Consider the following 13888-nt stretch of genomic DNA (forward strand, 5'->3'; position numbering starts at 1 on the left):
CAGTTCCATGATGGAGAAATTTAAAGAAAAACCCTGTTAGACCAAAGGGGAGTAATTTACCTAGTGATAGGTGGACATCTTTGAGTCATTTGATTTATGAAATGGGATTATTTTTCAATCTTAGGAAAGCACTCAGAACTGTCCAAAAATGACAGCATCCCTACAGCTACATTGGAGCTGCTGCTGCCACGCCTGATTTTCTTTTAAGTCACATACCTGCTAGGGGAAGGCACTGAGAGAGCCTGCTATCCTCCCAGAGTGGGAGGGATGGGAAGCAGCAGGGAGAAGTGACATTTAGAAGATTTAAGCACCAGTATAGTATGGGTACAAACCATTTAGAACAGATGTTGGCTGTAAACAATCGGTATGGCCATAATGGTAGGTACCAGATGAAATTCAGTCCTAGCAGCAGACACTGAGCAGGGAAGGGGAATTGTGGCCAGGAAAACAGCACAAAAAAAGCAATCTTGCTTATTCTTTCCCAATCATCTCCTGCCACAGAGTGGTTCTTCTTTCTGGCTACTTTCCCATGGTCATCTAATTTTTCAGTGTGCTTTCTGCTTTGTCCTGTCTACTTATGATGAGGAGATGGGAGGAAGAGGTTCTGTCAAGCTCAAGCTGAAAGCCAGTACTGGACTCCCTCTGTTACGTGTCACTGTGTCCTGGCCTACACTGGAAGGTAAGGCACCAAGGAAGAAACCCTCTTGCCCTTTATTTTTCAATCTCCAGGTCACATACCTTTGGAACAAGGATTGAATTCATCCAGTCGATCTTGGATAGCTTTTCAAACTCCTTATTCATGGCATCCAGGGTGGTTTGCAATGTGGCCTCATCCTCAGCATTTCTCAGCTGGTGAAGACAGGAAAAAGAGTGAATGTCCAATGCCTAGCACCCTTCCTTCATAGATTCTTGCCTTCTCCCCTACTCCCAGTCCCTACTAGAGGCCATGAGATCACAGGGTGCCATCTTCCATCTCCTTTGGCCGTGGGGTCATGGGAAAGTGTAGCCAGCTCTTTTCTTTCCAACAGGGAGACCCAGGATACAACCAGATGGTGGAGCTTTCCTTGGGGCTGGGCATGCTCGCAGTTTGGCAAGCAGAAAGGCCCTTTGACCGGTGTCAATTAACACTGAGTTATACCCCCACAGCTTGGGGTCCAGGACAAGAATCCTACCCTTGACCCTCAATTCCCTGCAGACATCTAAGTGTCCCCCTAAATAACAGCTACCAATTTCTGCACATACTATATGCCAGGCACTGTGCATACATGATTTCACCCCATCTTCCCAAAAAGTTTTCAATACCTTACAAGGTACTATTGTTCTCATTTTATAGGTGAGAATACGGACTTAAATAAGTTTAGTGCTCAAGATCACATGGCTAGACAGAACTCAGATCTGTTTAAGTCTATAGCCTATCCTCTAAACCACACTGTCCCAGAAAGGATATGTGGGGTGGCCAGATGCTGGGAGGATCTTTACTACACAGTTACCGTAATTTAAAGGCTGCTTTGTGAAGCAAGGAGAGGGCTAGAGAGAGATTGGCTCAAAATTTCCCTTCCTGGCAAAGAGTATCTGCCTCCCCAGGCTGTGCTTTAGCCCCTAGCTATTCGCTCTTATTAATTAATAAATGAGTTCTAGATGGCTTGTCCCACAGGTTCAGGAAACACAGCTTAAATATTCCCTAGTAACCCCAAGCACCCACAGGATGAACTCTCTACAGTCCATGGGAGACTTAAAATGGGGTCTTCTGGGACCATCTCTAACTCAGACGAACCAAGTCCTAGACCAGCAACATAGGTGAGTAGTTCATGTTCCAATAAAGAGTGAGCGGAGAGAATAGATGCATGCTGATATCTTCAGCCCTGATATGCTTTCCAGCCCACCTAACTTGGCCTCACCTCTCCTCCCTGGGGCTTTCAATCAGGCATTTATGTGGCTTCTTGCTGTGCATGGGCCACTTGATACTCCAGCTGTAAGTGAAGCCTTGCCAACTGTCACAAATGGGTGGGGGATGAGGTTGGAGGCTATGTCCAGTCAGGTTGGGATATGAGAGAGAAACAAGTCAGCGCTGACAAATAATATCTTACTTTTTTTTTTTTACAACTAATGATTTAGGACAGTACAGAGTAGCCCAGATGCACAGGATATTTGTGTGCACATGTCAGTGGGATGGGGGAGAGTGGGTATCAGGTAGCTATGGCCATCACTTCAAGGTAAGAGTCGAAGGGCCAGGGAGTCCTTAGGGGCATACTTACCAGCAATGCTCAAAAGGGGTTTGGTAGTCAAACCCAAAGCCACAGAGAAGAAAAAGCAATTTGGTGCCTTGGAAAATGATTCCTAATCATAACAGGAGAGGAATAAAATGGCTTCCTAATGACTTCTTATTTGACATCTGGAGACTCAGGCTCTGAAAAATAGTAGGTGGGTGGGCCTGAGTCTCACACTCTATTCTCCTGTTCTCTGGCTCCAATAAAGACCTTGTCCAGGACTCTTATCTGAGGTAAATGTGCAAACTGACTCAGAGGACTTTGTTGCTCATTTCTTTGTTCCTGTCCCAACACATCACTGGCTTTAGCATAAATGAGATTGCCAAATAAGGAAAGTGGGAGTTACTGGGTGGGATTTACTTCATCATAAGTCTACATCCCTCTGCCAACACTGAGCTTCTTACTGTCCTCCTTCTTCAAGGGGAGGAAAAATAACACCCAAATGAAATAAGCCTTATCTCCATGCCACCTCTGTGACACAGCCTTTCCGGAGATACACGGTCATTATTAGTTAGCTGTTGCCTGCCCCCTGGTCTCATTTGGATGTGTGTATGTGTGTGGGGTTCCTTATCAGGTCCTGTATTAAGTGTGGTATGCACTCAATTTGGGTTGTTGGCTGGTATGAATCAATATTCAGGCCATGAGCCTCAAGAAAGCTTGAGTGGCAATGAGAGGCCAAGCTCTTATATTTTCTGCTGCCCAAATCAGAAAGGCCATTGAGCTCTGCCTATATATAGAAGGTACTTCTGTTGCTGTTGTCTAAGGCTGAAAGACTCTAGTTTGGGGCTCAGATGCTGGGACAGCCTGGCCTGATTGCCTCAGCCACTCTGCCGCCTGTGCAAATGGAAAAGGGGAAGTAGATGCACTTCTTGCAATATCAACTCAGAAGCCTCTCTTCAAATAAACCTTAATTAGATGAGAGGAAAGAATAACACCTGCCTCAGGGCCTTAGCAGCCAATCCAAAAGTGGGGTGGTCATGATCGGTTGACTCATCAGAGTACACTCACCAAGCATGCCTATGGGCTTTGCATTATGAAAAACATGCAACTATTTTTGTAGCTCAAAAACTGAGCCTCAGTCCATTTTCTCTAACACTAATAAAATCCACCATCTATCAAGCTGCTACTATGTGCCAGGCACAGCTAGGCACTTAATGTACAATAGTTTGTTTAATCCTCACAACAACCTGGAGAGGTAGAGATTACAATTCCTATTTTGTAGATGGGGAAACTTTCAGCAAGGTGAAGTTACTACACACAGCTAGTGTTATGGATTCAATTGTCTCTCCCCCCAAAAATAAAGATATGTTGAAATCCTAACTCACAGTACCTCAGAATCTGACTTTATTTGAAAATAGGGTCATTGCAGATGTAATTAGTTATTAAAATGAGGTCACACTGGAGTAAGGTAGGTCCCTGATCTAGTATGACTGGTGTCCTTATAAGAAGATGGCCAAGTGAAGACAGAGAGACACAGGGAGAACACCATGTGAAGATGGAGGATTGGAGTAACGCATCTACAAGCCAAGGAACACCAAAGATTGCTAGAAAGTCACCAGAAGCTAGGAAGAGGCAAGAAAGGATTCCTCTATAGGTTTCAGAGGGAACATGGCCCTGCTGACACCTGGATTTCAGGCTTCTAGCCTACAGAACTACGAGACAATAAATTTCTGTTGTTTTAAGTCATCCAGGTTTTAGTGCTTTGTTACAGCAGCCTTACAAAACTATTACAGCTAGTAAATGGCAGATTTGGGATTTGAACGTAGAGTCCCCCATCTTCTCCCACTATTTCATACTGTCTTCCCACATGGTGAGAGAGGTATGTGGAAATTTAGGAGATACAGAGTAGCTCAAAAGAGCCGACCTTTTTCTACTGAAGCTCTGTTAGGTATGATGAGAACATCCTACTTTTGATTGGCCTGGTCTGGACCCAGGAGATGTTTGCCAAAGGAGAGGGAGAGACTTTTCTTCAAGGATATGGTAGTCTCTATGGATTAGCATAACCTATGGAGTAATACAATCAATGACAACCCTGGGTGAGGATGACACAGCAGGGACTGTCAGGTAAGCACCTGGCCAAAATGCTCCTCCATGTCTTCCAATGCCCTAGAACCAAGTATAGGCCATGACCATCTTCAGATGGGATACTTTGCCCTCCCTTGTTCCAACCCCCTCCACTCACCAAGTTTTCATCCAGGAAAGCTTTGGTGTCATCGTAGAGCCCTTTAAGACTAAATGTAACATCTACTGCGTCATTTCTGTTTAGAGTCTGAGAGGAGAAGAAAGGAAAAGAAAGGAAGGGAAAGGACAAAGACAGAGGAGTTGTTGGTTAGTAAGCATGCAGCTGGCTTCTCCATGGGAAGGTAGAAGCAGGCTTGTAGGATGTGGCTGTAGGTGAAAAAGTAATATTCAAAATATAGCACAACTAGAACAGCATGGGCGCCAACCAATCAGAACTGATGCCAGCTGTCAACTACTGGTACAGCTGTATTGGTGTGTCCTATGAAGTGGCGCAGCACAACTTGGCATTTGGCATCATTGATTAAATGCTGTAGGTAGAGGGAAACAGGATATATGCAAACCAGAGAGTAAATTTGAGGCTACTTGTTGCCATTAAGCTAAAACCACCTTTCCCATGGTAGGTGGTATTGGGCCCAATTGTCTCTCTTCTTGAAATTCTAGGCCTCCTTGAGCTCCAGACCCCCTCCAACTAAGATCTGGCCCAGAATAAATAGGTAACCCACATTTTAGGAGGCCCTGACCCTATATGTGGCCCTTTTGTGTCGTTTGCTTAGCACTAAAGTTACTTTATAAAAGCATCACTTAAATCTTCCAGCAGTGGGTAAAGTCATGGGATGGCACATTTAACATCAAGTATGCTAATCTGGACCTTTTTCTCAAGAGGAAACCAAGGCAGCCTGGAGCTCAGGTTTCGATGACAGGTGTCACCTTAACAGGTTATACAGGGATCCACCTGGGATGAGGAAGGGCTGAGGTCAAGTTTCTCTCCATTCACTGGCTATTTCTCGTCTGAGGCCAGTGTGGTCGATGGCTATCCGGGAAGAGGGCTAGCTCTCAGGCTGATGAAATTTGCTATGGGATTCCCCCAGTAGCTACTCTGGACGTGTAACAAGTCAAGGAATACCTGCCTACCCCTCCAGTCTATCCATTAGTTTCCTGCCATATAATTTGCCCAGTTTCTCGACCCAGCCTCTGGCTCCCCTTCCGTCTCTTTTATCCCCTTTCCTATTTGATTTGACTCCTTTCCTTCATTTGCCCCTTCCCCCCTTACCTCAATGGGAGTACAGGAAGCTGCACCTGCCTCATTGCCACTGTCTTGGCTGTAAAATATATCATTCAGGATGTTAGCACTGGCATTCACAGAATCCATGAGGACAGACACATGCTGGTGGACCTTGCTCAGGTCAGTAAGTCTGTAATAAAGCAAGGACAATATATGAGTCTGGAGTTCTGAAGGACTTCTGGCTGGGGTGCTGGTGCGGGTTGGGATAAGGGTAGAAATGAAAGCCTTGGGTACCTGAACTGGGTTCTTTACTCCTCCTATTATTTCTACTTGTCTCTAGGTACCCACTTATGCCAGAAAATGTTTCTACTCTTCTCTAGGTATTCACCTTTGTCCATCCTTGTCTCACCTGAATTAAATACTGGGTGCTTTGGGAGAGTGGGAGGCCAGAATAGAGGAGGGCAGCTGACTCCAGGAACTCCAAGTCCCTCCTGATATTTAAGGGCAAGGATAAACATTCTTAGTACTCTTGGGTCTGGGGCAGCAGGAGGAGGTCAAAGTTCATCTCTGGGCCTAATGGGAGAGGTCTAAGCTGCCTTATTGCTGAGCACAAAGACTATTTCCTGCCTGGATTGTCAAGAGTCCCTTTTAATCTTCAGAGCTCTGGGCAAGACTCCTTCTGAGGCCAGGCTCCCCAGTAGCCAATTGACACAAATTGGCTTCCTCTCCCCATCTCTTCTTGGGATTCCCAGCCCTGTATCCCTGTATCTGGGCCAGTCCACTTACATGCTGATGAGGTTTTCTGCAAGCTGAGCTAAGTGCTGCATCTGGGCATACTCCTCATCAGAGAGGCTATCTTGAGCTTCCTGGGAGTCCAGCTGGGGTTGAGAGGCAGCTTGAATTTCAGTATGCTTGTACTCCCACATTTTCATTGAGTTCTCAAACTCCTGGAGATGAAAATAGTGGCAGATTCTAATGATTGCTGTAGGATTGTTGTAACTAAGAGGGCATGTGACAGATTTGTCTGTGGGTCTGATATTTGTGGGTATAATGAGTAAAGGGGAAAGAGGGCCCCATCCATTCCCCCATACATCCATCTAAACACCTATACATCTATCTATCATTTTTTTCAATGTCTCTTTCATAATAGGCACTTTTAGTTTTTGTTGTTGTTGTTGTTACCATGCTGAGTCTTGGGACAACGTGCTTGAATAAGACAGATGTCTGCCTTCCAGAGGGTGCTATATGAGGGCATTGTGATCCATAAGACAGTGGAGCACCTTTCATATACCCTTCTTTGCCAAATCTAGGCAATATGTTGTGATGGATTTTAGAGCCAGACATATCTAGTTTTATTTTGAATCATGCTTTTGTCATTTACTAGTTGTATGACCTTTAGCAAATTATTTAACCTCTCTGGTCCTCATTTTCCTCACCTGTAAAATGGTAATAAGTGTTTCTACCTCATAGGCTTGTTGGGAGGACCTACTTGATAGAATACATGTAAAGTGCCCAGCACAAAGTAGGCAGTTTATAAACTAGACTTCCCCTACCCTCTCTGTTGCTATTTTTATGGACTGTCCACAGGTCAGAGTGGAAGAAAGCCTCCAAGACTGAACATCTGATCAATGACGTCTCCTTTCTAGCTTTAGATGGCTTAGCTGAAGTGGATGACATTTGTGAGTGCACCATTTAAAGGAACCTTAGAGGAACCTAAAGGCCATATTCAATGAAGAATCTCTTGTTAAAAGAGCAGATTTATCCATAACCACCTGAGGTCTTTAGCTCTCTGTGCAGTGGAGGGAGGAGGACAACTTTGTCTAAAACCACAGGAGGGAGCTCCTTGTCTCACTCTCTTGGACAATGGTTTGCAAATGTCAGTATATATCAGAATGTCTTAGGGAGCTTGTTTACAAATGCAAATTCCCAGGAACTACCCATCCTCATTCTGATTGAGTCTGATGTGGGGCCCAGGAATGTGCATTTCTAATAAGCATTCAAGGTGACTGATAAAAGTGGCATGCAGACCTCCCTTTGAGGAATTCTTCTTGACTGGAAATATTCAGTATTCAAGTGAAAGCTGTAGATGAGACAATGTAGGAGCTCAAGATGAGCCTTTCCCTTCTTACCTGGTCTCTTGTCAACATCTGGGCAGCATTCTTGTATCTAATCTTGATAAGGCCTGGCTTCTGAACCCAGGCCTCCCCATCCACCTGCACTGGGATACCTTCTTCACCATCAATGGTTATCATCACCTCACGGCACTGCCAGAGAAGAGGAGGAGACAGAATAGGGGAGAAAAATGAGGCAACTACTATAGACCAATCTGATAATCCCTCAGTCATGGCCTTAATGTGTATCTGAAGCAGGACTGGCAGACTATGAATTAGATTATCCCAGGGAGGAAACACCTGTTTCCTATGGGCTTTTTGCTTCTTTGGTACCTACCACCTCTTCCTCCAACCTCAGCCAGCACCTTGTTGCCCAACAGATAACCTGCCCCCTCCACCCTGGCACTCTTATACCCAGGTATTTCCTGGGAGTACCCCACATCCTGGGCTGTAGCCACATAGCTCAGCCCTTTTCTGGTGCCTACTCAGCCCCTGCCTACCTGGGCAATGCGATGATGATGAAGGTTGATGATACGGGACATTGCCATCTGTACGGAACCAAAGATTGCCACTACTTCCAGCTTTCCATCATCTATTGCAGGAGCCTCATATTCCTGATGAGGAAGAACTGTGTCACATGTCCTACCCTTGAGAAACTACACCTCGTCTATCACAAGCAAGGATGCTTTGAAAGCTCCTGGTGAGAATTTTTTTAGCTCATGAAAAGTGGAGAAACTACATATTAAAAGGGGAAAGCTGAGGCCAGGAAGCCAATCTGGGAAAAGGGCACTGAGATCACAACTCTTAGCTGGTTTCCTTCCTGTCCAATCGAGCATAATAAATCCCCCAGCCCAGTCCCATTGGCCTCATGGCCTTCTTGGTTGAGCTCAGAGGAAAGGGGTCATGGCCAATTTTCCAGGAGATTTTATTGACAGACCCCCTTGGAGAAAAGAGCATGGCCTAGGTAACCTTTCAAGGATTTGTCAGGCCTGAGGAGTGGAAAATTCAAAGTCCAAGCAACACTTAAGAACTGATCTGATCCTGAGGTCTTTGGTTGATTCTTGTGATCTGGAACGGTAATTGCCTTAAAAAAACTGATCATATAGCTACTGCTAATAAAGGTCCCTAGCCCACCTTCTCTTCTCCCATTGTCCACTTCCTACTCCAGTCAGTCTAGCTCTCCTTTCTGAGATACCTTAGAGGGGTCAAGCCTTTCTCTCTCCCTGTCCCTTGTTCCATACTCACCGTGGTTGCTGTGCTGCTTCCCCAAAAGTTGACACCTCCAGCATAGCTGGTAATGTTGAGCACTACAATGCCTTGCAGGTTTGGCAAGGAAATGGCTTCTCCATCACACTGAAAAAAAGAGTAGCTCTCATTGGCTGGCTCTTCAGATACCAGTATGAAGGGATATTTACAGAGATGGGGGAAGAGCTCTGTCTTCTCTTCATGCTATCATTTTCTTATCCATAAAATGGAAATCTAACTTCCTGCCTTCCTCCCATGAGCTGTGAGTGAGGATCAGAGTTAAAGCTCGAGAAGAACCAAGGATATAGGGGAAAGTTGATTTCCAAGGTCATGAGATTTCCTTTCTCCATGCTCAGGAAAGATTACCCTCTTTTCCACTAACCTCCAGGTGTACTCGTTCTTCCAGTTTCCTGTAAGAGCGTTGCAAAAGTTCCTTGCTTCCCAGAAGGCCATACCACATCTTGTTCTTAATGCGGCTACTACAGGGAAATAAGGGTAGAGAAAGGTAGTCAGAGGATGAATAATATAAAGATAAATGGATGAGGAAAAGCAAGAGGGGATATCGTCTTATTCCTCAAGTGCCTTCTTATAGGAAGGAGTTATGTTGAATGGTAACTGGACACAAGAGAGGATGCTAGGATAGTGTAACTGCTATCCCCATGCAAACACCTGCTGAAATAGGTTCCTGGGCCCCCTTGAAGCCTCAGCATCCCATCGATTTGTCACTTCTCCTTGCTGCTGATATTGGTTCAGACTTGGAAGAGACAGGCTATATTCAGAAAGCAATGCTCATAAAAAGCTGTGAGCCTAACTGGCTGGTACACACCAGCTAACCTGGCAAGTGCCATTCCAGGAGCACAAGATTTCAGATGCTTGGAATCAATTTCATTTGAAACATATGACTCTTAGACTGCAATTTCTTTGAAGCATAACTTTTCTGGCAAAGTGGAGGGATTTTCCAAGACCTGTATATAAAACACTTAATTCAGTGCTATAGAACGGAGCTAAGCTTACGAGGTAGATTGTAGAGGAGGAGCCAGTGGAGAGAATATGAGACAGGCAAGGATATCGGGAGACTTGGGGTGGAAGTGAGAAGGACAAGGTCCTGCTGACTGTAGAATCTCTGATAAAAACAGGCAGGGGGCTTACAATCACAGGCTGAATCGAGTTTACTAAGAGCTTTTTAAGTAGAGCCACAGAAATGAGTCCCCATAGGGCATGAGTTTTGAAACGTAAGAAGGCTAGCACAAAATTATTTGGACCCTGTTTAAAACCATAAGTTTTCTGGGCACTTTAGTGTCCTCATCTATAAAAATAGTTTAGTTATATGGAAATACAAAATGCCTAGAACAACCAAAACAAATCTGAAAAAGAAGCAAGTTGGAGGACTTGCATCTCCCAACTTCAAAACTTACTATAAAGCTACCGTTATCAAGACAATGTCGTACTTGCAGAGGATAGATACATAGATCAATGGAACAGAAGTGAGAGTCTAGAAAAAAATCCTTACATTTATGGTCAATTGATTTTCGACAAAGGTGCCAACCCAATTCACCTGGAGAAAGGACAGCTTAAAAAAATGGTGCTGGGGCTGGCCCGTGGCTTAGCGGTTAAGTGCATGCTCTCCGCTACTGGCGGCCCGGGTTCGGATCCCGGGCACGCACCGACACACCGCTTGTCCGGCCACGCTGAGGCAGCGTCCCACATACAGCAACTAGAAGGATGTGCAACTATGACATACAACTATCTACTGGGGCTTTGGGGAGAAAAATAGAAAAAAAGGAGGAGGATTGGCAATAGATGTTAGCTTAGGGCCGGTCTTCCTCAGCAAAAAGAGGAGGATTGGCATGGATGTTAGCTCAGGGCTGATCTTCCTAAAAATAAATAAATAAATAAATAAATAAATAAATAAATAAATAACTCTAAAAACCTGTTAAAAAAAATTGTGCTGTGGTAATTGGATACCCACAAGCAAAAAGATGAACTTAGACCTTTACCTCACACCACACACAAAAATTAACTCAAAGTAGATCATAAACTTAAATGTAAGAGCAAAAACAACAAAAATTTTAGAAGAAAACTTGGGAGCAAATTTTTAAGACCTTGAGTTGGCAAAGATTTCTTAGATATGGCATCAAAAGCATGGTTCATAAAAGAAAAAAATTGATCAACTAGAACTCAACAAAATCCAAAACTTTTGTATTTTAAAAGATACCATTAAGAAAATGAAAAGACGAGCAACAATAAAAAAAAAAGACAATCAACTGGGACACAATATTTGAAAACCACATATCTGGTAAAGTACTTGTTCCTCAGCCCAGGTCTGCTCTGAGAAAGAGGTTCTGGTGGCAAGCGGCAGGGGTAGTGCTGGTGGTGGAGTTGTGCTTCCTTTTACTTGTAGTTTCAATTTACCACAAGAACTCTGAGGCTACCTTAGGGTATGTCTGCAATACAAAAGTACCAGAAGGTGCCAAGCAGGCCAACACTGGATGGGGTAAAATCAGTGGGTTCAGGGGGACCAGGTTAGGAACACCAAGAACCAATAGGATGATCTTTGATACTTTGCAGCCTTGCCAAGCAAAAATAGACCTGAAGCCACTACTAGGACCTGGTCAAGCTTTCACAGGCAGAATGAAGCTAGGCAATTTGCTGAATCTAGTCAATGTAATCTGTTTTCCGTAACAGTAACAGTTAGCTGTGTTTCCACAGCAATCCATAGGTATAGACTATGAAGGCAGCTCCAAGTTCAGGATGCCAGTGCAGAGTCATCACAGACCAGGTCAACATTTGGGGCAAGGCATCCCACTAGGCTAACAATGGGACCGATGTGTTTTACTTCAAAAGGACCTCTTTCTTTCTGTTGCTTGTCTGAGAGTTAGGGGATGTAGGAATACATGTGTGTATTGTGATTCTGTGTTTGTATATAGGGAGGGAAGTTTCTTTTCCTTACTTGTATTGTCCTGGGTGTTCATCTCTTCTGGTGTTGAAATCCAGAGAAATTTTAGCATCCAGTCCAATTCCAAAATAGTTGTTCATGACACACCTTTCTTTGAAGCGTCTGAAATTAGCCAAAGGGAAGAAGAGGACAGACATTGGTGCAGGAAAGAAGTGCTGTTATCATTGGGCTTCAGACTTCATCTGCATGATCAAAAACCACTGAGGGAAGGCCTCTTCTACTTTGGGCACAAGCCTTTATGTTCTTGAGAGGCACATGTAGATATCCTATTGTATTAATAACTAGTCTGTTAGCTGTAAGAGAGGGCACCCAGCCAGTTGGGAGGATTTAGTGGGATTGGGACTCATAATAAAGAAGTCATCTTTGGAGCCCCTCAGATATGAGTGGCCAATATTTTCTCCACATATGGAAAATAGAGTCACTGACTTATTCCCATAAAGAACTTTTAAGTATCTCAGATAAAATGTATGATGAGAGTAAAGTCTGCACTACTGTTTTCAAAGATGTCTGAACTCCTTTGTAGCACTTTCACATCAAAGGGCAAAGTTACCACACATTTGAGGGAAAAGACTGATAAAAGAGGGTAGACATATATATATATACAACAAAAAAAGCAAGCAGTTTTTTGATTCTTCTGCATCCATCTCGGGTGTCAACATTAAAACCAGTAATGTGCTGGAGCCAGTTCATACTAGCTCATGTAAGCTGATTATGTCTATCACTTCCCAAGTCTGCACTCAATGGCATTATATCAGCAGTTTGAAATAGGCCATGGTGGGAGGGTTTACACCAGGAATAAATCAGAGCGTTTTTTCCCCCAGAGAGCTGGTTGTTAAACTTTTGCCAGCACACCATTGATCAAAACTCATTAGGTAGGTTCATGAGACCTCAGACATGATCTTAAACCAATGGTCAAGTGGAGGGAAGTGGGGGTTGGAGATAAAAATAAATGGGAAGCTGCAGAAAACTTAAATAATTTCTAGTTGTGTCTTTCTTTTGAGAAACTGAAAATGGGTACAGTTTAGCTACTCAATCATAGATAATTTTTTTCATTCATTACTAAACTGACTCTACATCTCTCACATGAGATTTGCCTCCCTTGACCACAGTCCAGAAATTGGGTTTTCTCTAACTGATGTCCAAACTGATCTTTTTAATGGAACTCAAAATGAGTGAATGTGGTGGAACTTGGCTGCTGGAACTATGCTAAAGAGGTAGGGCTAATGAGATAGATTTCTTTAAATTTACTACCTAATCCTTTAAATGCCCATTTATTTTTTAGTACCTCCAATCATTTACTGTTAAAGGCAACAGTGGAAAAACAGGTCCTTTGAAATAACAACAGCCAACATGTATTAAGTGTTTATAATAATAATGACAATAATAATAACTGTTAACACATATAGCACTTTACTATGGGTGCCAAGAACTGCTCGATGCAAGTACTTTGCATATATAAACTCAATAAATACAACAAACCTATGTGGCAAGTTCTACAATTATCTCCATTTTATACATGAGGAAACTGAGGCTCAGATTGATTGAATTACTTGTGTAAGGTCACACAACTAGTAAGTAGAGTCAGGATTTGACTCTGGGTATCGTTAGACTATTCTCTGAACCAGAGAAAGGAAGAAGCCATACAAAGGTGATAGGGCTAAATACTCACATAGTTTCAGGTGTAAAATGTAAGTGCTCCAAATTGAGGTTATCTAGGTCCTCACTTTTGAGAGAAGATATAGAAGACAAAGTGCCACAACGAGAACCTAGACACAAAAGAAATCACCTTGCTGTCAGACACAAACAAGAAAGCCCTTCCCTCCGACTTGTATTTCACCCTATTTTCTCTGTGGAATCAGGGTCAAGCTCAATGACTTTCTCCTAGATAATATTCAGGGTTCTCATTCCAAAGAGGGATCATCTTGGATGACAGGGACTTCCACTGAGAGAATAGTAAGGCTGGGCTGCTTACTTGTTGGCAGTGAAAACAGCTTCAAATCTTGGGTTTCATCGGCCAGCCTTTTAAAAGTACCTAATGGGGTCGTTACTTCTGGACATTGGCATG

The 13888-nt window shown here is 43.6% G+C and overlaps 1 protein-coding gene across 3 annotated transcripts in view; it reads right to left on the reverse strand.

Moving 5' to 3' along the window:
• The window catches only part of DGKK (diacylglycerol kinase kappa), a 117897-nt gene that overhangs the window by 2931 nt on the left and 101078 nt on the right, over positions 1–13888 (reverse strand). For 2 of the 3 annotated variants that reach the window (XM_058535875.1, XM_058535874.1), the window contains 10 exons: positions 13493–13589; positions 11818–11925; positions 9250–9346; positions 8868–8975; positions 8123–8236; positions 7641–7775; positions 6298–6458; positions 5560–5701; positions 4450–4536; positions 739–849 (listed from right to left, as the gene is read on the reverse strand). In XM_058535875.1, the coding sequence (XP_058391858.1) occupies positions 739–849; positions 4450–4536; positions 5560–5701; positions 6298–6458; positions 7641–7775; positions 8123–8236; positions 8868–8975; positions 9250–9346; positions 11818–11925; positions 13493–13589 (1160 nt within the window). The remainder of the gene's footprint in view (positions 1–738; positions 850–4449; positions 4537–5559; positions 5702–6297; positions 6459–7640; positions 7776–8122; positions 8237–8867; positions 8976–9249; positions 9347–11817; positions 11926–13492; positions 13590–13888) is intronic. The other variant, XM_058535876.1, reaches the window with a different exon arrangement.

This window comes from Diceros bicornis, chromosome X (assembly GCF_020826845.1).
Source record: "Diceros bicornis minor isolate mBicDic1 chromosome X, mDicBic1.mat.cur, whole genome shotgun sequence".
In the NCBI taxonomy this organism is placed as follows: Eukaryota; Metazoa; Chordata; class Mammalia; order Perissodactyla; family Rhinocerotidae; genus Diceros; species Diceros bicornis.